The sequence below is a fragment of the Durotheca rogersii genome (assembly GCF_024521655.1).
Source record: "Durotheca rogersii strain YMJ 92031201 chromosome Unknown GGS23scaffold_25, whole genome shotgun sequence".
Taxonomy (NCBI): domain Eukaryota; kingdom Fungi; phylum Ascomycota; class Sordariomycetes; order Xylariales; family Xylariaceae; genus Durotheca; species Durotheca rogersii.
The window spans coordinates 356,238-376,674 of NW_026251256.1; the positions used below are offsets into that span (position 1 = coordinate 356,238).

Below are 20,437 nucleotides of genomic sequence, written 5' to 3' on the forward strand. Positions count from 1 at the left end.
GCCAAAGCACGCGAGACGACAGGGCCCCATACATACTGTGGCGGCTGCGCGCGCGCGCGCGCGCGCCCCCGGAGCGCGGCCGTGGTAAGCGGCAGCAGCGCCGGCGACGCGGGCCGCTCCGGCGCGAGGCGAGGCACCTACGGGAGGCGGCCGGGGCAGTGCGGTGGGCTGCTTACCTACCCTGGGTGCAGGGCATGCATGCAACAGGTCCGTTGCATCACGGCCGCGGCGGGCGTGCCAGCCGGCCGCATTGCGCCCTAGAGGGTACGTCGCCGGGAGCGAGCTGGGGCCCGGGCCTGCGACGAGAGGCCGAGTATGACTTCCCGTAGGCTGCGAGAGCAAGTCTATACATACCACATGCGCGAAACCGACTAGATCGCACGAACCAAGGTAGGGGCGCACGCAGGCTGACTTAGACACGTCGCAGTCCCTTCTCCTGACAAGGGCCGCGCGTTGGAAACATATCGTTCCGCTCTATTTCCGGGCTTATGTGCCCCGCAGGCCCTAGGAACCGAGACGGCGCCGGGCGCGGGCTTCGATGCTCGCAGGGGCAGTAGACACAGGGTATTAGAGCCGGGACAGGTAGCGAACACACACGCATACGTAAGACACACGCAGAGGTAGTAGTGGTAGTAGTAGTAATAGGTATACCGCCGACGACGACGACGACAGCTACTGGGTCTAGCCAGACGACCCGATGTCCTGGGCATTGTCGGGACTTGGAAGAAAAATACTCTGATCCACCATGCATTCGTATCTCTCTCTCTCCCTCTGCTTCCTTTCTCTTCCTCTTCCTCTTCCCCCCCCTCCCCCCCCTCTCTCTCTTATAACCCGCCCCCCTATTCTCTCCTCCGAAGCCGAAACGCCGTTTCCGTTCCAGGGGTGTCGGTATGACGAAAGAAAAGAAATCCGCGAGGATAACAAGACAAAAAAAAAAAGAACACAGAAAAAAAAACCAGAGCCGAGTTCAGCCCATCCCGCTTCGTCACCCCTTTTCGTCTTCTCCATCTCTTCCTCCCCCGCGTCCATTCGAGACGGGGGCGGGGGGAGGGATTTCCGATATAGAAAGAACGGGGGGGTAGTGGTATGTATGTACGTTATATCGCGCCCAAAAAAAAAGGCAAATCGCAAATGAGGACAGAGAAGTGAAGCAAGGAGGCAGACGAGTGCCGATCGATCCGCACGAGAACGTAGTAGGGGGGATCTGTAGAGAGAGGGGCACACAGAGAGAAAGAGTAGTGAGAGTGGAAAAAGAGAGAGGGAGAGGGAGAGAAACGAGAGATGGAAGAGGAGTGTGCGAGTTAGAGTACGAGGGGAAGAGCGAGCGAAAGAAACGGCTCCGGGACTGGTTATTTTATGTAAATACCCGGAGTAACGGATTATCTCTCGCCGCCTCGCTCTCTGTTCCTATATTCTCTCTCTCTGCCCCTCTTTCTCTTGCTCTCTGACGATGTAGATCGAGAGTAGGACGCGATAGATGGTATATATATATTCCTCTCGCTTCCATTTGACTTTTGAAAAAATTTTGGGTCTTGTCGACGACGACGATAATAGCTCGAACCATGAGCATTTCCCGCATTTCCAGTCATGACACGCAACAAATCACTCACAGCCTGCCAGCCATCATATGTCCGAGGAAAAAAAAAAGAAAAAAAAAAGGTAACCGGGACGCGGGGTGCCGGATGTACGTGGTGGTGTGATGTAGCCGAGATGGCTCGGGCTTCTCGCGGGCTTAGTCCCGCAGGGCGTTCTCGTCGCCGAACGGGCTGCCGTTCCGCTCGCCCCTACGGACACCTGCCTCGGGGCCCGCCACTGCGCTCAGTGAGCTCGTGCCGCTAAGTGCAGAGGCCGCGACCGGGGTCGGCGACGGCAGGGGGTCCGCGAAGGGACTGCGCAGCGGCCGCTTCCCGTCTGCGCCCGGGGACGTCGGTTCGTCGTCGTCGTCGTCATCGTCGACCAGGATCGTCGTGGCCGTGTTTGATGAGTCCCGCACTTTGTCCGTCGACGAGGCGTTACCGCCACCGCTCGTTTTGTCGGAACCAAAAGAGGGCGAGGAGACCGGGGAGCCCGACTTCGCCTTCACCTCGACGGTCTTGGGCCCGCTACCCACGCGCACCATTTGCGGCCGCACGGCGGTGGCCGTGGCCGCGTTCGCGTTCTTGAAGAACGTATCACCGATGCTAAAGGCGGGCGAGGGCGGCGGCTGGTCCGAGTACTTGCCGTAGTCGACGGCGGGGACGGGGGGGGCGTTGGTATCACTGCCGCCGCTGCTGCTACCACTGCTGCCAGCGCCGCCGCGCGACTTGACGCTGACGATGGAGGGCTTGAGGAAGTTGCCCTTCTGGGCGGGCAGCGGCGAGACGATGACGTTCTTGCCGTAGATGGTGGACGCGACGCTCGACCGCGGTGCGTACGAGCCCCGGTCGCCGCCGGCGCTGTAGCCCGAGATGCCCGAGTACGTCGAGTCGCGGAGCTCGCCGGGGACGAAGAAGCGCTGCTCGTCGAAGGGTAAGGGGCTGCCGGTGCCGTCGGAGTGGGCGATGGGGATCGGCGGCACGGGGGGTACGAGAAGCGCAGGGGACGTCGGCGTCGCGCGGTTCGTGACGCCGGGGATGTAGGCGATTTGGATGATGTTGGAGGCGCGGGTGAGGACGGTGGAGGCGATCGAGTGGACGGTGTGCGTCGAGGCCCGCTGGGACCGCCGCGAGGCGAAGTCGTTGTCAAGGCCCTCCTTGGTGTGCTCGATGTCACCTTGCCAGTGCTCCGGCTCGTACTGGCGCCGCTTGTTCTTGATGCAGAACCGCCACACGATGTAGGTGACGAGGCCGATGGCGACGAGCCCGCCTATTATGCCGCCGGCGATGGCACCTACATTGGGACCTGCGCTGGCCTTGGGGGTTTGGGAGGCGGTTGTCGGGTCGCGCAAGCAGAAGGCTGTCGAGCAGCTCGTGCAGGTCTGTATGGTGAATTGGCACACTTCGCCTTGGGCACATGTGGGACACGACGGCGCAATCGTGGTATCGCACTCGACGCAGCCATTCTGTCGCTTCGAGAAGGGGGACGCCGGCGAGAACTCCTCGTCTAACGGCAGAGCGGTATTAGCGATCGGCAAATGTGCTGGTGGCAGCGGTAGGCGGGGGGAGAGACGGGAGCAGTAGGGGTTAGGGGATCGACGGGACTTACGGAGCGGGAAGCCGACGAAGCCAGGTAAGCCCGCCATGGTGATTACAAGTGAGAATCTAACTGGATTCGACGGCGCGAAGATAGAATGCTGACGGCTCGAACGTTCTAGATGACTCTCAGCTGTGGCCTCGTCAACGATCGACAATTACGATAATGCCGCCGCTGCCGCTGCCGGTGAGGAGGATGGTCGAGGTATTGGCTTGGCAATGAGATCGACCGAATGCCGATCGCTAGTCTATTCGACGGTAGCGCGAGATATATTATGTATATCCGTTCTTCGATTGGCGATTTCAACGCTCGCGATAGGCGTGTGCTGAAACGTGCGCAAGGAACTCTCTCGCGAGTCTCCTCCAGGTATCGTATCGAGCAGAGCGGCGGAATTGAGGGCGGGAGTGGGCGTGGGCGTGGGCGTGGTCGTCGTGAACGGAAATGAATTGGAGCGTAGAAAGGGGTCGGCGCAAGGGCATCGACTTGGCGGGCGAACGGAGAGGAAGAAGTCGTGGGAGAAGAACAAACGAGTGACGAAGAGACTAGCTCAAAAGAAATGAAGGCAATGAGGGCAACCTACACGTAGGCGGTCATGAGGGGGACATTTGAACCGTGGCAGCTGGGTGTCGAAGGTTACCGTGGTGGTGGCGGGCGGTGCGGGTGCGCTGGTGGTGTGTGTGTAAGATGTGCGGGCGATTATTTGACGACGACGTTGCGTGGTTCAAAAGAAATAAGATAAAAAGTAGGAGGGAGAGGGAGGGAGGCGAGTTGGAAGGGAGGGATGTAAGTAAGGCAAGGCAAGGCAAGGTAATGCAAGTAATCGTTGCAAGCAATGCAATAGCAGGACCTAGTCGGGTCGGTTTGGTGAGTAGGTGCTGGAGAAGAGAAAAACGACGAGGATCTTGGAGAGTCCCGCAACACAGTTAGCGTGGACAAAAGGGACGGTGGCCAGCGGACAATGGGATAAGATAGAAGAAGAAGACGGGGGGGGGGGTTGTTTAGTGGGAGAGACGGCGAGGAGGGAAAAGAGGCAGCAGGGACCAAACAAGAGGAGCGGACAAGAGGGCATAAAGATAGCCGACAGGGTTAATTCAGGCTCGCGTTCATTATTCGAGGGATGGCCCTGGCGAAACATCCACTCTCCCACGGCGACGACAACAATCTGTGTGTACACTGGTGGACGGCTGTACGGCCACGGCAGGCCCCATGTCGCGGCGGTACCAGGTACGGCGGGGTACATGATGACCTGATTAGGCGAAACGAAAAACGGACCGGCCAGAAGCCAGGGCCGCCCGCTGATTCGCTCGCTAATCGTTGTCACCTGTAAATGAAGCCCATCCTCCAGCAATCCCGTTAATTGCTGTTGGCACTAGTAACCACCTCCTCGAGGGTGCAGGTACCACTACTTACTACGCGGTACGCCGCCCGCTACCCGAGGTACCTAGCGAACCCGAGACGGCCGTCCGTAGGGGGAGCGGGAGCCTGCTGCGTGCGCCTACAACATGCCTACCTTAGGTACCTAACTTACCTACTCTATGCGGACCATCCGACCCAGAGCCTCTAGCATCAATCCGGTAGGTGTGTACGCCGTAGGACGCCGGCCTGTCTGCGAAGTCATGCAAGGGGAAGCGCGGGACCCAGCCAGCCCGGCTACGTCGAGACAGTATGCCTACTCGACGGATTCCGTCGCAGCATTCGGCCACATGTGCGCGTCGCGCATAGCTGACACCTCATCTCCGTCGCCGACAGTCCGCCCTCGAGAGGGATATAATACCAAGTGCCTGCATGGCGCACTCTCCGGTGCCTATATTGCCGCGTCGGCCGTGCGGCGAATGGCGTTGCGGGCAATCCCTGGAACGTCGGTGGGGTGCCGTAAGGGGGGGGGGGGGGGGGGGAGACGCGCGCGGTTGTCGTACGTGGTGACAGTCGGTAGGGCTAGGATGGACGACAAGCCCGCCACCGAGCTAGGCCAGGGCGGCGCGCGCCAACGCAAGGGACGGCGAATCTGAGATTGGGCTCCTGCCACACTCCTTTCCCGCTGCACCAGTATGTTGTTTGTTTGATCGTGAAGAAGAAACCAACACGAGAATCCCCTGGGGAGCTCGATTCGGCAGCGGGGGGTCAGCAGCGTAGTAAGAGAGGGCTGAGTCGGCCAGTGTTTGGGATGTCTGCGCGAGCTACCTACTCATATGCCCCCTCCATCTTGGGTGTGGACTCCGTCGAGAAGGTGCAAACATTAGGGCACCGGTTCGATCAGTCTCGCCGGGAAATCCTGTTTGACATCAGGTTCCGCGCAAGTAGACGTATTAACCCGACTACATATAGTCTGTGTGAGTAGATTATTTCTTCGCAGACATGGCGTGCGCGTACGCAGCCTCCGGTAGGTAGGTACATATCATATATATGCCCGATCGGTAGAGATGATGCGAGTGGACGGCCCGGCTGATTACCAAATTTTACCTGTTAAATTACCCTGGTTACGCCGTGCAATGGGGGCCTTCCACGAACCATTTCCCGCCCGTCCCGCCTCCGTCCCCCCCCCGTCTGATATCCATCATCTCTTCTCCTTGCCGCTTGCGCGTACGTGATTGCTGGCGTTGCGCTATATTTCGGATGTTTCCCACCAGTTCCACATGTCTTGGTCTTAGACTAAGCCCCCTTGTGCCGCGTGGGTGATAAATGCGCATTCTTGATTGAATATCGCTTTCGATTGTGTGAGGGCAGCATGTCGCCGGCGGTCTGGCTCGGTCCGCGACCTGCTGCTTGGCCGGGTTATCAGACGAAGTCAGCAACATCCCCAGAGGTGATAGGTGCTGAGTACGTACATACCATACCTGCCATCAGGTACGTAGTGCTGAGCCGTCTACCGGGGCGAGGAGGAATAGAGAGCAAACATGGGATTCCGCGGTGAATCCATGGCGCACAAGGTCGGTTACCTTAGACACGGCTTGCGATGACCATGACTTTTATTTAATATCTTTCGGTAGAGGTCATGCCCAGATCGACACCCATCAGATCGGAGCTTCTCGTTGGAAGCTCGCGGAATCACTATAACAATTACCTAGCCTGCTTACGGGGCCGTGAGAGGCGGCCTAGTATGTCTCTCATAAATAAAATACACCACATGGCGGACTTCGAGAAGCTAAGCAATCTACTGAATAAGACAGCCCGCATCTGGAGAACGTGTGCGTCTTGCTAGGTGCGGCCTCGGTCGTTTGCAAGCTAGGGCAGTTTGTTCCCTCATGCACACAGACATGTGTAGTAGCGGAGGGCGACGGCCGGTAGTACACACCAGCCCCTGCATGATCCCCCTTGAGATTCCCACCGAAGACTATTTCGAGAGAATTCTGCGGGATGCTACGCCTGCCCGATGCCTGGCTCTTGATGTTTCGGCCTCCTAGCACGTGCTAGCCTATTTATTCTCGGCATGTCTATCTGGATGCGGTTGGGCGGGATGGAAAGGGCGTCGTCGGCCACGGCGCCTACAATAACACATCCCGCCTCGCCCGTCCTCGGGGGGGCTTGGGCCTATTTATATGATCGCCGGGCACAGCACCATCCGGCAGCGGAGCCAGCGCCACTATTTACGCCGGGTACCGGCGCTTACTTGTTGATACCGGCCTCGATCTGAGGAACCGGAGTGTGACGATGGCAGCACAAAGTCTGGTTTGCTTGCTAGTTGTCAACGGGAGCTACCGAGACTTTGTTAGCGGGGGGGGATGAGTGAAGTCGGGCTGCAACACGCGCGACAAATCTGTCTTTGATCATTACAAAGCCGACCTAACTATCGTAATGCTTATCCGTTTTGCTGCGGTCAATATAATAGATATATATAGGCGCGTCCTGCTAAAATACCCGACGACAGGATGAGAGAGACATCGCGGGTCCGCTTCTAAGGTAGGTAGGGCAAGGCTTGCTATTAACCCCTCCCCCGGCATAGCGAGGGGAATATTCGGCGGGAGTAGTGCTGATGTGAGACGGCCAACACGAAAAGCCGAACCGCACACGCGTACACGGGACAGTGGAAGAGTGCGATTATGAGTGTGTAGCAAAGGTAGGAAGCAGGAGAGAGGAGGTAGGTAAGTACCTAGGCAGTATTACTGGGGATTCTGGTTACGAGGAGACCAACTTGCACCGCCTCAGTTAGTAGGAGAGCCCCACCCAACGAGGCTGCCGGTAGCGTCCCACAGGAAAAAGTCTCCTATATGCTGCTATTTTTGGGAGGTGATCGCACGGGCCTGGCCGCGAGCTGGAATTTCCGAGGCAGCCTAGATGCTAGGCACGGTTTTGTACGGTACCGTAATGTACGGTGCTAGACTGCACCGCTCAGCGGAGTGCATGCGTGTGGAAGAGGAGAAAAGCTCGAGAGGAGGAAACAAAGAAAGGAAAGACAGGAGGCGAAGCGCAATTAATTCATGGAGATCATGGAGAGGTTGGGGCGCTATACGTGTGCTACGAGATAGCATCGTATCGCACGGCGTATGAGTAGACAAGTATACACGTAAGCCCGAGACTGGCGAGTTGTACATAAGGCAGGAGACTGCAATAGGTTTAGCAACATAACCCGCCCAGATGCAATATCTGCGTCCCTATAGTATGTCGGGTTCCTGGGTGTTGTTGTACCGGTTATGCTACACATGTGTATAACAGCTGGGTCGTGCAGCATGGATGTGTCTGGCCGCTATGCAAGCAACATTACGAATGCGCCTGTATGAGTACACATATATATACATTAAATGTACAACAAATCTGAGAGCCGAAATACTGTATACCTAGGTATATAAATGTGTATACGTAATGTACCGGGGTAAAATGCGAGGGGTCGAGTTTCAAGCTAACAGCGAGATCGCCAACATTTCCCCTGACCAGCTACGATACGGTGCGAGGACTTGCTGCTGCGCATCTGTACTGTATGTACGTGTGCAACAGTTCGTATTAGGTATCCTGGGAAAAGGAGGGGGGATGGATAGGCGAAAGTGGTGTCTGGTATTGAGATGCGCAGAGTTTTTTCGACAGTAGGGTTGACCGTATGAGAATGCTTATATGCCTTATATAGACAGACAGACAGACAGACAGACAGACAGACAGACATATATATATATTGACATCTCTCTCCCTCTCTACGTTAGGTAGTTACCCAAGGTAATATGCTTCTATCCCTCCCCTCCCCTCCCCTCCACCTTGTCGCCTACTTCTGAGTATGCATGCGCGTGCATATTAAGTAGGCCGACAACTGTTTTATTACGGAGACAGAGAGCGCATTACGCCTTGCCAACCCGACGCGATTTGCTAGTCAGCGTCTGTGGCTGAAGCTCGGATCCGCCTCCATCCCATCCTCTAGCCGGCCTAATCGTCTGCAAGTCGACGCTTTCTCCACGTTTCCGTCGGGGGTAGCGCCCTTCTCCTCTCCTCTTCTCCTCCCTGTCCTCCTGTCAACAAGGTTGTCTCTCCAGGTAGGTAGGCGTAGGACATCTGGACATGCGTGGAAGGAAAGGATAAGCAGGTATCGCCATTCTAAGACATCGTGAACCGGTGACTTGCGCGAGAGCGGCCGCCACGAGAACAGGATGCGCGTAAAACATGCAAGTGACGTAGGTAGCATCTGAGTTGTGTTTGAGGGGACGCACATAGTGGGAGGCTGGAAAGCAGCGTATACGGAGCATATGTATCGTACCCAAAGGAAACAGGTAGATAGGTACCTATCCTACCTGCACCTACCGTGCCGACATTACAGTATGACGGAGAGGGATATGTGCTTGTATGGTACCTACGTAGCTTGAATCTGTCGAGGCGGGCATAATAGACACCCCCTACCGTATGAGTAGGGCAGCGGGAGATATCTACAGTAGATACCTAGGTACCTACCTACCTCTATACCTGCAAAAAGCTGGGAGTGCCTACGCACCTAAGGGATCCGAGTGGTTGGAAACTGGTCAGGGGGGCACTGCTCTTGGCCAATGAGGAGCGGGGTTGTGGTCTCCACATATGTGCATTTATCTGTACGTGGCGTGTACACAGGTACCTCTACCTGGGGTCCATTCTCGAGTTGGGTAGAGCCAGAAGGCCGGAGGCAGAGCCTGTTGCTTGTCGCTAGAGGAGTCTCTATTAGCTGGTACTATGAGTAGTACTACTACTACTACCACTACGTAGCAAGCGGCAGGCAGGCGACGGAGCAGCGAGATGCCGGGAAAGGCGACGGCTAAGCCACACCAGCCCCCAGCCGCTTTCTCGCGTGCTTTTGCAGCACACGAAGAGCAGGATGACTACTGCGCAGCTAGGCAGGCCGTAGCGCGATGGCGTTACCCACCCAGGGCGCCGCCCCGAGGGTGCTGGGCCACGGAGGACAGCCACCTAATGCTAGAGCATACTCATAATGTTAGGTTACGTACCTAACCTGACCTGTCGCCAACCTGGCTAGCCCTGACGGACCTGAGCCGACTTTTTCAGACCTCTATACCTGCATACCACGCAGACGTACCGGATTACGGTCGTATGCCAATACCAGCAGAGGATACCTACACGTACGTGTAAGACATCCAAGCAGCAGCGTGCCTAGTAGATGTATCTAGGTACCTAGGTGCCTAGGTTGGTAGGTAGACGGTGTGTGTACGTAAGGTACCGGCTATTGCCTCCTATTGTGGCGGTACTTCCAATGTCTCGATTGGTACGTGTACTTGCGATTGACATACCGTTTGCGTGAGCTGTCTCTCGTCCGCAGGTACATCCACTTCCTGTGCGCTACGTCTATCTACCTAATACATACGAGTATATACGTACATCCTGTTTACCTACATACCTAGGTACCTCTCCTCCAGGTATATACATACCAAAAACCCGCCCTACCTTTACATACGGCCTGGTTCACCGTCCAGGCTTTCCTCCCTCTCCGCCCCCTGCAGGTCTCCTTTTGACTGCTTTTCCTGCTGCTCAGTGACCTCTCATAAAACCGTATGGGGTGTTTTCCGACGCTGATCCCATCCCCATCCCCAACCTGAAAAAGAAAAAAATACGAACCGTTGTCTTCTCTCCTATCAACCAACCCTCCCTCTTCCCATCTTCCCCCCCCCATAAATCTGGGAAACAAACACCGATACACAATATCATATCATCGTCACCCATCCATCGCACCCGTCTTCCCTAATGCCTGGGAGCACCGGGTGATTGATCGATCCATCAAGACGCCGTCCTCTCTTTCCCTCCCTCTCGCTCTTCGTCGTCACCAGCTGTATAGCTAACTTCAGGCCCCCCCCCCCCGCGAAGACACGCTGTCTGTTTTTGCTGTCCTTCTTTGTCCTCCCGCGAAGGTCAACCTTAACCCTCGCGCGGTCCCTGCATCACCTCGTCTGTGTTCGGCCTAACGCTGCGTGGTGACTCGGATCGTCGCCACGAGCTTCGTAACGCGCGTTGCAACCCAGACAGAGACGGCAACTGCATCGGTCAGCGTCATCGCTCCCCTTTCCGACGACGGCTACGCTAGCCGACCGTAAACATGGCTTATAACGGCGGCGGCGGCGGCGGCAACGAATACGACGGGCATAGACTTCAGGACATGCCCGCTGGCAGCACGGTAAGGTCCCAACCTTAACCCTCCGTCCCTTCGACGTCTCGTCTGTTGGCTATAAGCTTAAGCAACTAGCTCTCGTGACACACCGCTAATCCGGGTTGGGGCTCCCTCCTCCCCCCCTTTCCCCCCTATCTAGTACCATCTCCCCCCGCAAGACCAAGACGAGGATGAATCCCAGCGTCACCTCCTCGGACAGACCCCGGGCCATCACTACGAGCAAGACCGGTTGGGCACCGGCACTCCTCCCGCCCGTCCCGTTTCGGCCTACAGTCTTACCGAATCATATGCCACCACCGCCCCTCCCGTCACCCAATCCCCTGCGCCGCAGTATGGTGGCAGCGAGTACGCGAGCGGTGCTTTCACGGGACACCAGCTAGAGGACACCGGCTTTGGCTATGGCAGGCCGGCGTCTACCGTCGATAGCGACGATAGCTGGATACGCCGACAACAGCCCGGCGGCGGCGGCGGCGGCTTGAAACGTTACGCCACCCGCAAGGTGAAGCTGGTCCAGGGCTCCGTTCTCAGCGTTGATTATCCCGTACCCAGTGCCATCAAGAATGCCGTGCAGACCAAATACCGTGATACCGAGGGCGGCAGCGGAGAGTTCCTCAACATGCGGTACACCGCCGCCACCTGCGATCCTAACGACTTCACCCTGAAGAATGGTTACGATCTACGGCCCAGGACATACAACCGACACACCGAACTGCTCATCGCCATTACGTATTACAATGAAGACAAGCAGCTGTTCGCCCGAACGCTGCACGGTGTCATGCAGAACATCCGTGACATCGTGAACCTGAAGAAGTCCACCTTCTGGAACAAGGGCGGCCCCGCCTGGCAGAAGATCGTGGTCTGCTTCGTCTTCGACGGGATCGACAAGGCCGACAAGGAGACCCTCGACGTCCTCGCCACCATCGGCGTCTTCCAGGATGGCATCATCAAGAAGGAGGTCAACGGCAAGGAGACGGTCGCCCATGTCTTCGAGTACACCACCCAGCTGTCCGTCACCGCCAACCAACAGCTCATCCGCCCGATTGACGACAGCCCCCAGACCCTGCCGCCCGTGCAGATGATCTTCTGCCTGAAGCAGAAGAACAGCAAGAAGATCAACTCCCATCGTTGGCTGTTCAACGCCTTTGGCCGCATCCTGAACCCCGAAGTGTGCATCCTGCTCGACGCCGGTACCAAGCCCGGTTCCAAGTCGCTCCTCGCGCTCTGGGAGGGCTTCTACAACGATAAGGATCTCGGTGGCGCTTGCGGTGAGATCCACGCCATGTTGGGCAAGGGCGGCAAGAAGCTCTTGAATCCCCTCGTCGCTGTCCAGAACTTCGAGTACAAGATCTCGAACATCCTGGACAAGCCGCTCGAGAGTTCGTTCGGCTACGTCTCCGTGTTGCCCGGTGCTTTCTCGGCCTATCGATTCCGAGCCATCATGGGCCGGCCGCTGGAGCAGTACTTCCACGGTGACCACACCTTGTCCAAGATCCTGGGCAAGAAGGGTATCGAGGGCATGAACATCTTCAAGAAGAACATGTTCTTGGCCGAGGATCGTATCCTGTGTTTCGAGCTCGTCGCCAAGGCCGGCTCCAAGTGGCATCTGACGTATATCAAGGCCGCCAAGGGCGAGACCGACGTGCCCGAGGGCGCGCCTGAGTTCATCAGCCAACGGCGACGTTGGCTCAACGGCTCGTTCGCCGCCTCGCTCTACTCGCTGATGCACTTCGGCCGCATGTACAAGAGCGGTCACAACATCATCCGCATGTTCTTCTTCCACATCCAGCTCCTCTACAACGTCGTCAACGTCTTGTTCACCTGGTTCAGCTTGGCATCGTACTATCTCACGACCACCGTCATCATGGATCTCGTCGGCACGCCTACCGCCGGCGGTCCTAATAGCGCCGAGCGGCACGGCTGGCCCTTCGGCGACACGGCCACGCCCATCGTCAACATCGTCCTCCAGTACCTGTACCTCGCCTTCCTCATCCTGCAGTTCGTCCTCGCCCTCGGTAACCGTCCTAAGGGTACCAAGTGGCAGTACGTGACGTCATTCTGCGTGTTCGGATTCATCCAGCTCTACATCCTCATCCTGTCCGGTTACCTCGTCGTGTCGGCCTTCCAGCCAGAGAACCTCAACTCGGGTCAGAGCGCGGGCGACGCGCTCAAGGAGATGTTCACGGGGCAGTCAGAGGTGGCGATCATCATCCTGGCGCTGCTCGCGACGTTCGGTCTGTACTACATCGCCTCATTCATGTATCTGGACCCGTGGCACATGTTCCACTCGTTCCCGTCTTACATGATACTCATGTCGACGTACATCAACGTGCTGATGGTGTACGCGTTCAACAACTGGCACGACGTGTCGTGGGGTACCAAAGGTTCGGACAAGGCCGACGCGATCCCCAAGGCCCAGGTCATCAAGGACGAGAAGGGCGAGGCCGCCATCGAGGAGGTCGACAAGCCGCAGGAGGATATCGACAGCCAGTTCGAGCAGACGGTCAAGCGCGCCCTCGCTCCCTTCAAGCCGGAACCCGAGGCCGACGAGAAGGACCTCGAGGACTCGTACAAGTCTTTCCGTACCTCGCTGGTCATCGCTTGGCTGTTCTCCAACTGTGCCCTCATCGTCGGTGTCACTAGTGATGAGCTTGCAACGTTTGGTATCGGCGTAAGTCCTTTTTTCTTCTCCTTCTCTCTCCTCTCTTTACGTGCTACGAAACGTAAATGTGTATACTAATGACGCCTCGATGGAATAGGGCACGACCACGGACCGAACGGCGCAGTTCTTCAAGTTCCTGCTAATCTGCACGGCCTGCCTCTCCCTGATCCGTTTTATCGGATGCTGCTGGTTCCTCGGCCGGACGGGCATCATGTGCTGCTTCGCCAGGCGGTAAAGGACGTTATGGCGACGGCGTAATTGGGATATCGAGATTTATACCCGTGTGTCATGTTTACCAATGTGGCTCATCTCTCTAGGACCTGGCGTCAAACACATACTTGTTTCTACAGCTGGATAGACAGATGGACGGAGAGCGGGAAGGGCTGGGGGTGGGAGGGGAAGGAAGGCGGAGGGACAACTTGGTTTGCGAGATAGGGAGACGGAACCCAGAAAAGTTACAGTTGCGGCCGCGCCGTTGTCCTTTGAACAATATCTCGTTGTGGCATTACTTTCGGCGTTGTTGCCTTCTTCTCCTTATACACTCATAATGTCTCCCGACTGGATATCAGTGCCGACTTGTTAGGATGTTGCAGTTGCTGTTAATGTTGCTATTGCTCCGTACCGAATGTTCGTCCCTGGTTCCGTCTCTCCCATGTATACAGATAACCTACAATATAAGAAGAACATTTATATATATCCGGGTATCTCTAAGCGAACATAGTCCTTACCGTGGTTACTCACTATTCCCTCCGACTTTCTGGGTAGATGCTGATTATGTAATGCGTGAGTCCATCTAGATGTACCTCCAGAAGTCACTTGAGGTACCTCACCGCGTCTTCCCGCCTATTCGAGCTCCCCACCATCCTCGCTTCTACACCTACAATTTTGCTCTTCTATTCAACACCAACACACACACACACGCACACACGTAAATACGGTAAAGTTGCGGTTCGCAGTATAGGCGGTATAGCATTTCCACCCACGGTTACGGCATCGTTACAATAGAAGCTCAGGGACGACGACGTAGCCAAGGGACCAGCTCCACCAAAGCACCCCCCGACGTCCGGGCTGTTAGGGTCACACTATGGAGTCTCTCGAGGCGATGCAGGCACGGCATCGCAAGGAGCAGCGCGACTTGCAAGGGCGGATCACCAGCAGGAAGAAGAACGCGACGAAGAAGACGCGGAAGGCCGTCGGCGACGAATGCGCCGAGCTCGAGCGCCGGCTGAGAGAGAAGCAAGCGCAGGAGCTCGCGGCCCTGGAGGGCGGCGCCGAGGGCGCCCAGGACGCGCCGGCCGGAGCGGCGCAGCCCCGCGAGGACGGCTCGCGAGACCGGGACCGAGCCGGCGGCGCCGCGGGCGCGGACGCGGACGCGGCGGACGGGATAGCGGAACAGCTGCGAGACGCGACGCTCGCCCCAGCCTCGCCCGAAACGAGGCGGCCACCTCCCCCCCCACCACCGCCGCAGCAGCAGCCAGCGCCCAAGAAGCGGAACCGCCAGAAGGAGCGCATGGCGCGGCGGGCGGCAGAGCAGGAGGCGGCGGCGGCGGCGGCGGAGCGAGAGGCGGCGGGCATGGCGGACCAGCGGGGGCTCGAGAAGACGGCGCTGCTGCGCGCGTTCGCGGCGCACGGCCTCGTCGAGCGGGAGATGCGGCCCGACGGGCACTGCCTGTTCTCGGCGGTGGCGGACCAGCTGCAGACGCGGGGGGTGTCGCTGGCGCCTCGGCCTCCCCCGGCGGCGGGCGGCGGCGGCGGCGGAGAAGAAGAAGAAGAAGAAGAAGAAGAAGAAGGGGAGGACGAGCTGCCGCCGTACCAGCGCGTCCGCCGCGCGGCGGCCGACTACATGCGGGCGCACGCGGACGCGTTCGCGCCGTTCCTGGACGAGCCGCTGCCCGCGTACGCGGCGCGCGTGCGCGACACGGCCGAGTGGGGCGGCCAGCTCGAGCTCGCGGCCCTCGCGTCCGCCTACGGCGTCGCCATCCGCGTGCTGCAGGACGGGCGCACCGAGACGGTCGAGCCGGCGGGTGGGGGTGGGGGGAGCGGAGGCGGAGGGCGCGACAGGACGACGATATGGCTCGCGTACTACCGCCACGGCTACGGCCTCGGCGAGCATTACAACTCCCTGAGGCCGGCCGAGAGAGCGCCCGAGTGAGAGGAAAGGCGCGCGTCCGGACGCGTCCCCGGGCGCGGGCCCGACGGCCTCTAGCTCGACGTCTCCCGCGCCGGCGGAGGAGGCGTGCCTGGGCGGATGCGCGTAGACGCGTGCTTGGAGGGGCGAGGAGAGGGGAGGGGATAGGGCTGCACGCAGAATAGCTGTCCCAACCCGCTCAGACCCGCTGCTACCCGGGAGAGTCGGCAAAGCTGGCCGAGAGGGCGCTGTCTTCCGTCTCGTTGCAGCGAATCCGTAGGACCTGCTAGCCCTCCCTAACGCTAGAGCTTTCCAGATACCCCCCTTCCCGGTTCGTCTTATCTTAATCAATCGCCGTGCCAACCCGCCGACAACCAACGGCGCGCCTGTCCTGCGGGATCGCTTGTGCAAGTCTGGGATAAGCGTGCCTATCCACGATTCTGCTCTCTCGACCGCCATCAGGGCCTGCCTCGGATTTACCTACTTCTCTACAGACAGGCACGGGCGGGCAGCTCTGTTGTGGGCTTTCTAGGGATGCTGGGTCGCGGCTGGTAAAAGAGGGGACATAGGAGGCGCACACGCTGGTCAAGCGTGAGACTGGAGGTGCGCTCGCATGTAGATATCGCATCCCGACAACGGGAAATAGACGACGACTGTGTAAAGTACGCCTTACATCCTGCCCCTGACTCTGTTCTCTCCGTTCCCGACGCGCGGCAGAATCCCCTACCGCGCCCTGTGCAAGGCCCCCAGTCCTTCCTACCTCGCCGAACTTCGGCAGCTGGGTGCCTACTCTCTGGAGTCTTAGCCGTGTTAAGAATAGCGATTCACAGTGCACAACTAGCTAGGCATGCTCTTCTTCTTCTTCTTCTGGCGCCTGCAGCCATTGCTGCCGCTGACGGGTACCCCTGACGCCCCCTGGGCCCCCAGTCCCCGGACGCTTCTGAGATGGCCCGGCTAGCTTAGAGGGCGGAACTTGCAGTGGCGGGACACGCCGGTTGCAGTTTAGGCCACGCTGTTGATAGCAGCAACTAGCGAATACCTTTCAGTTTCCATGCCCCGTCGGAAGCTGCACGAAGAAGCTAACGGAGTTCTGGATACGGAATGGACAGCAATACACGGTCAACCCGGAGACGGAGGGGGTACGCTAGAAGAACAAAAGTGCTACCGGACGAGGATCCTACGAACAGCGAGATAAGGCTCATACACATGCTTACAACTTCCAAAATGGCGCATGCTGGTTTACATGCTAGCTATTTATATATACCTATTTATTCCCCTGTCCAGAGGGTCCTCTCCACGATCCGCGGGCACCCGCCAACCGTAGACGAGCACGGCATCGGGAAGCGCGGCGACCGGTCCTATCCTACACGCCCCGGAATACCGGGTCCGGTTCTTTCTCTCCGGCCTCGCGCCTCCCCGGCGGAAACGCCCCGTTCCGTCGAAGCCTCGCCGCGACCCGCGGCAACCTCGCGTCGTCCTGGACCAGCCAGAGCACCACGGCCGCCACCGCCCAGGTGACGAAGGCGATCAGGACCGTAGAGGCCAGGAATGCGGATTGCTCGGTTTGGGCGTCTTGGTAGGCGAAGGTGTTCATGCTGAATATGGACTAGGGATCGAGAGAGGCGTGTTAGGCCAGGCATTCTTCGCTGATAGGGGTGAGGGGTTAGAGGGGTGAGGGGAGGGTTGGCGACGTACGGAGACGTAGCTCAGCGGCAGGTAGAAGATGGTGACGAAGGTAAAGACCAAGATGTACTGGTTAAGGGATGTCGCGCGGGACGCCTCGCGCACCGAGGTGGCGCTGAAGAGCTATTGTGCGATGGTCTCGTTAGCCAAAATTCCTAGGCACGTGTTTGCCAGTCGACAAGACGTATGCAGATGTCATCGCACGTACGCCATCCCTGAAGCTCTTGATCTCCTCGTTCTTCTTTTCTATGCGGTCGGCGAGCGCGTTCGCGGCGGCGCTGTGGAACTCCAAGATCTCGTCCCACGCGCCGTCGACGTCCTGGGAGAAGGGACGCGTCGGCGGCCTGGTCCCCGCGGCGCTGCCGACCGAGTCCCGCCGCGCGGTCTCGGACCGGAACGCGGCGTCGAAGTCGCGCCGCAGCCGCCGCAGCTCCCGCTCGCTCTCCTGGATCCACTCGGCGAAGATGCGCAGCGTCTGCAGCACCGCGAAGTAGAGCCGCGACCGCGCGAACGACGTGCCGTCGAACATGACGCCGCTCCCGCTCTGCGGGCCGAATAGGTCGTCGACCTGGGCGCACGTAACGACGCGGTTAACTTACGGACGTGGGAACAATGCTAGGCGCTTAGCTGCGCTCTCCCCACAACATGGATATATAAATAAGACGAAGGAGAAAAGAAAAAAGTAGTCACGCCTCTCACCTCGACACCAACCAGATTATCCACCTCGTTGAGGGACTCGATCCAGCGGCGCTCCCAGAGCGGGAGCACGGCGCGCAGGATGCGCAGGAAGACGGCGACGCCGGCGAGCCTGCCGGCGGCGGGCACGTCGAGAGGGCGGCCGCTCTCGACGAAGAGGCGGCGGTAACCGCTGTCGGTCAGGTAGAGGACGGTGAAGAGGGGCAGGTCGGCGGTGTAGGTAGTGGCGACGGCGAGGCCGAAGCGCTGCTCGACGATGCCCACGTCGGCGGTGCCGTCGAGCGAGGCGAGCTTGCCGGCGACGCGGGACGGGCGGAGCCCGCCGTCGAGTGCCCGCCGCCGCCGCTGCTGCTCGTGGTACCGCTTCCCGGCGCACAGCACGCGCAGGTGGAGGTGCAGGTGTGCCCATCCGGCCGACAGCCATACCTCGCTCGTCGGCATGAAGCGCGGCCACCGCGACGCGTAGCAGCTGAGGAAGCGCAGCGCCTTCTTGGTTCCCAGCATCCGCTGGCTCGCGTCGCCGACCACCGCGCCCAGCTGCGATAATACGAGGTAGATGCACGCGAAACTGAGGAGCCCCTGGTCGTGGAATACCTTCCTGTCGGCCCCAGCCGCCCGCCCGGTTAGTTACGGGCGGTTCAGAGGAAAAGGGGACAAGAAGGGACGGAAAGATGTATACGTAGGCACGTAGAAGAAAGACCTAGAACTCACCATACTCGTCCGAACACCCTCCCATCCCACGGACAGGTCGGATCGATGCGCAGCCTATCATCGTACGGCTACGAAAGCGTCTCGGATTAGCCAGCCCTGCCGGTCCCTCTCTCGCCACATTGTCTCCTCCTCCTCCTCCTACCTCCCCAAGGAAAACTCCTTAATGAGAACGCACGAACCTGCAACTGCTGAAGCAGCGACCGCTTCCCGCCGAGCCAGGGTTCGCGCGCGACGTGCCCCCCCGCGGCGTCGTACCCGGACTGGTACAGCAGCGCCTTGCTGCCGCCGGGGCAGTGGAGGAACAGGACCGAGTCGGCGAACTCGTCGGACTCGAGGCGCGGCGGAGGCGCCCCCGCCGCCTCCCCCGGGTCCCGCACTGACCGCCCCTGGTGCCGCCAGTGGCCACGCGTGAGCGCCGCCGCTCGCGCCACCCGCCGCGTTACCTGCTTTGAACCCCTGGCGTCTACGGGCGCCCACTTCACTGTCGTCACCACGGCCTCGTCTGCGTCGGCGCCGTCCGATCTCCCCAGCTCTCGCATCTCGGCCGCGGTGGCTGCGGCGAACGCGCCGTCTTCCTCGTCACCCCCGCCGCCGACCACCCCTCGCACCGCCAGCTCGACGTCGCCGTAGTCCTCGGGCTCCCACCCGTGCATGTGCAGCAGCTCGATTGCGTCATACGACCCGGACAGCACCTGCGGCAGGCCAAACCGCGCCAGGAACATGTCGCACAGCCGCACCGGGTCCGGGTCCAGCGTCATCTGGTGGTAGCGCTGCAGGGCCACCTCGTCGAGCGCGCTGAGAGGCGGCGGCGGCGGCGCGCTACAGACTTCGGGCGCCTTGTCGGGGCGTGACTCCGCGAGCAGGAGAATCGACAGTATCTGTTCCTGTCTCCTACCTACCTTCGTGAGCTGCTTGCTGAGCCTCTGGAGCTGGCTGCTGCCGCTTTTGGGCGCCGCCCCCGGCGACGAGTCTCGTGACCGGGCATCTTCGTCTGGACTCGGAGGGGCGCGACAGGGAGGCGGCGCACTTAGCCTCCTTTTACTCTTGGGAGAGGTGCGGTAGCCCTTTTGTTGAGAGGGTCGATGGCTGCGGTTGCTGGCCTGCTGGTGGGCCCATCCTACACCGGATGTCGATGACGAGTCGTTGTCTGCCAATATTATAGATTCAGCAGATGCGAGGGGTTTAATACTACTGCGATTGACCAGTGTAGGGTCGGCCGGAGCTTTGAGATGTTTCTCTCCCATGTTCGTAGAAGTTTCCTTGATGCGGAAAAAAAACAGCGCTGGGTGCGCTGCATTTCTTGCGGTGCCTGGAGCCCGATATTTGACCGGCCTTTCTCCCTCTCCCTCCCTCTCCGCCTCTTGCCGCCCGAGTGCATGATCACGATGCAGAGTCGCGATTCATGAGGCGCAGCCACCCTGTTTTGTGCGTACGGGTGTGCGTTGTTGATCCTATGTCTTCCTGCCTTCCTCCCTCCCTGACCAGGTGGGCATATCCCCCCCCCTGATAACTGCTGGGGGATCATGCGAGATAACCCCGATGTCACATTCCGGCTTGCGCAACTAGAGACCGATCTCCAGGGCAGGTCAACGCTTTAGTCGCTGTGTCCATTGAGAAACAGAAGGCCTTCCAGCCTACCATATTCGCCATGTTGGTGGAGTCGAGTCTGCCGATAGGTAAGAGTACGTAGTTATACATCCGCGACCAGCTTTGGGCTTTCAAGCCTCCTTCTAAGTCGTCCAATACGTGCTGGGTTGAGGAGGAATCTCGTGGGCGCACATTCATTTCGTGTATCTTTAAGGCTGACATTGATAGGGACGTGAATGTC

At 59.1% G+C, this 20,437-nt stretch overlaps 5 protein-coding genes across 5 annotated transcripts; 2 read left to right on the top strand and 3 right to left on the bottom strand.

The window, feature by feature from the left end:
- Positions 1-1,380: 1,380 nt before the first annotated feature.
- GGS23DRAFT_242033 (uncharacterized protein) lies at positions 1,381-3,311 on the bottom strand. Its single transcript, XM_051512179.1, has 2 exons — positions 3,184-3,311; positions 1,381-3,081 (listed from the first exon to the last, which is right to left on the bottom strand). Exons 1-2 carry the CDS (start codon positions 3,218-3,220, stop codon positions 1,733-1,735), a joined length of 1,386 nt encoding a protein of 461 aa, XP_051368973.1. The 5' UTR covers positions 3,221-3,311; the 3' UTR covers positions 1,381-1,732.
- A 6,725-nt stretch (positions 3,312-10,036) lies between these two features.
- GGS23DRAFT_581852 (glycosyltransferase family 2 protein) lies at positions 10,037-14,087 on the top strand. The gene is made up of 3 exons (XM_051517208.1): positions 10,037-10,738; positions 10,872-13,400; positions 13,489-14,087. Exons 1-3 carry the CDS (start codon positions 10,661-10,663, stop codon positions 13,624-13,626), a joined length of 2,745 nt encoding a protein of 914 aa, XP_051368974.1. The 5' UTR covers positions 10,037-10,660; the 3' UTR covers positions 13,627-14,087.
- A 388-nt stretch (positions 14,088-14,475) lies between these two features.
- GGS23DRAFT_599636 (OTU-domain-containing protein) lies at positions 14,476-15,543 on the top strand (the record flags this gene model as incomplete). The annotated part of the gene is made up of 1 exon (XM_051518953.1): positions 14,476-15,543. One exon carries the CDS (start codon positions 14,476-14,478, stop codon positions 15,541-15,543), a length of 1,068 nt encoding a protein of 355 aa, XP_051368975.1.
- An 837-nt stretch (positions 15,544-16,380) lies between these two features.
- Positions 16,381-18,971, bottom strand: GGS23DRAFT_581856 (uncharacterized protein). The gene is made up of 5 exons (XM_051517209.1): positions 18,610-18,971; positions 17,902-18,492; positions 17,411-17,770; positions 17,215-17,325; positions 16,381-17,125 (listed from the first exon to the last, which is right to left on the bottom strand). The coding sequence occupies exons 1-5, from the start codon at positions 18,610-18,612 to the stop codon at positions 16,883-16,885; spliced, it is 1,308 nt and encodes a 435-aa protein (XP_051368976.1). The 5' UTR covers positions 18,613-18,971; the 3' UTR covers positions 16,381-16,882.
- GGS23DRAFT_242283 (uncharacterized protein) lies at positions 18,493-20,002 on the bottom strand. The gene is made up of 2 exons (XM_051512181.1): positions 18,610-20,002; positions 18,493-18,496 (listed from the first exon to the last, which is right to left on the bottom strand). Exon 1 carries the CDS (start codon positions 19,851-19,853, stop codon positions 18,696-18,698), a length of 1,158 nt encoding a protein of 385 aa, XP_051368977.1. The 5' UTR covers positions 19,854-20,002; the 3' UTR covers positions 18,493-18,496; positions 18,610-18,695.
- Between the last annotated feature and the right edge of the window lie 435 nt (positions 20,003-20,437).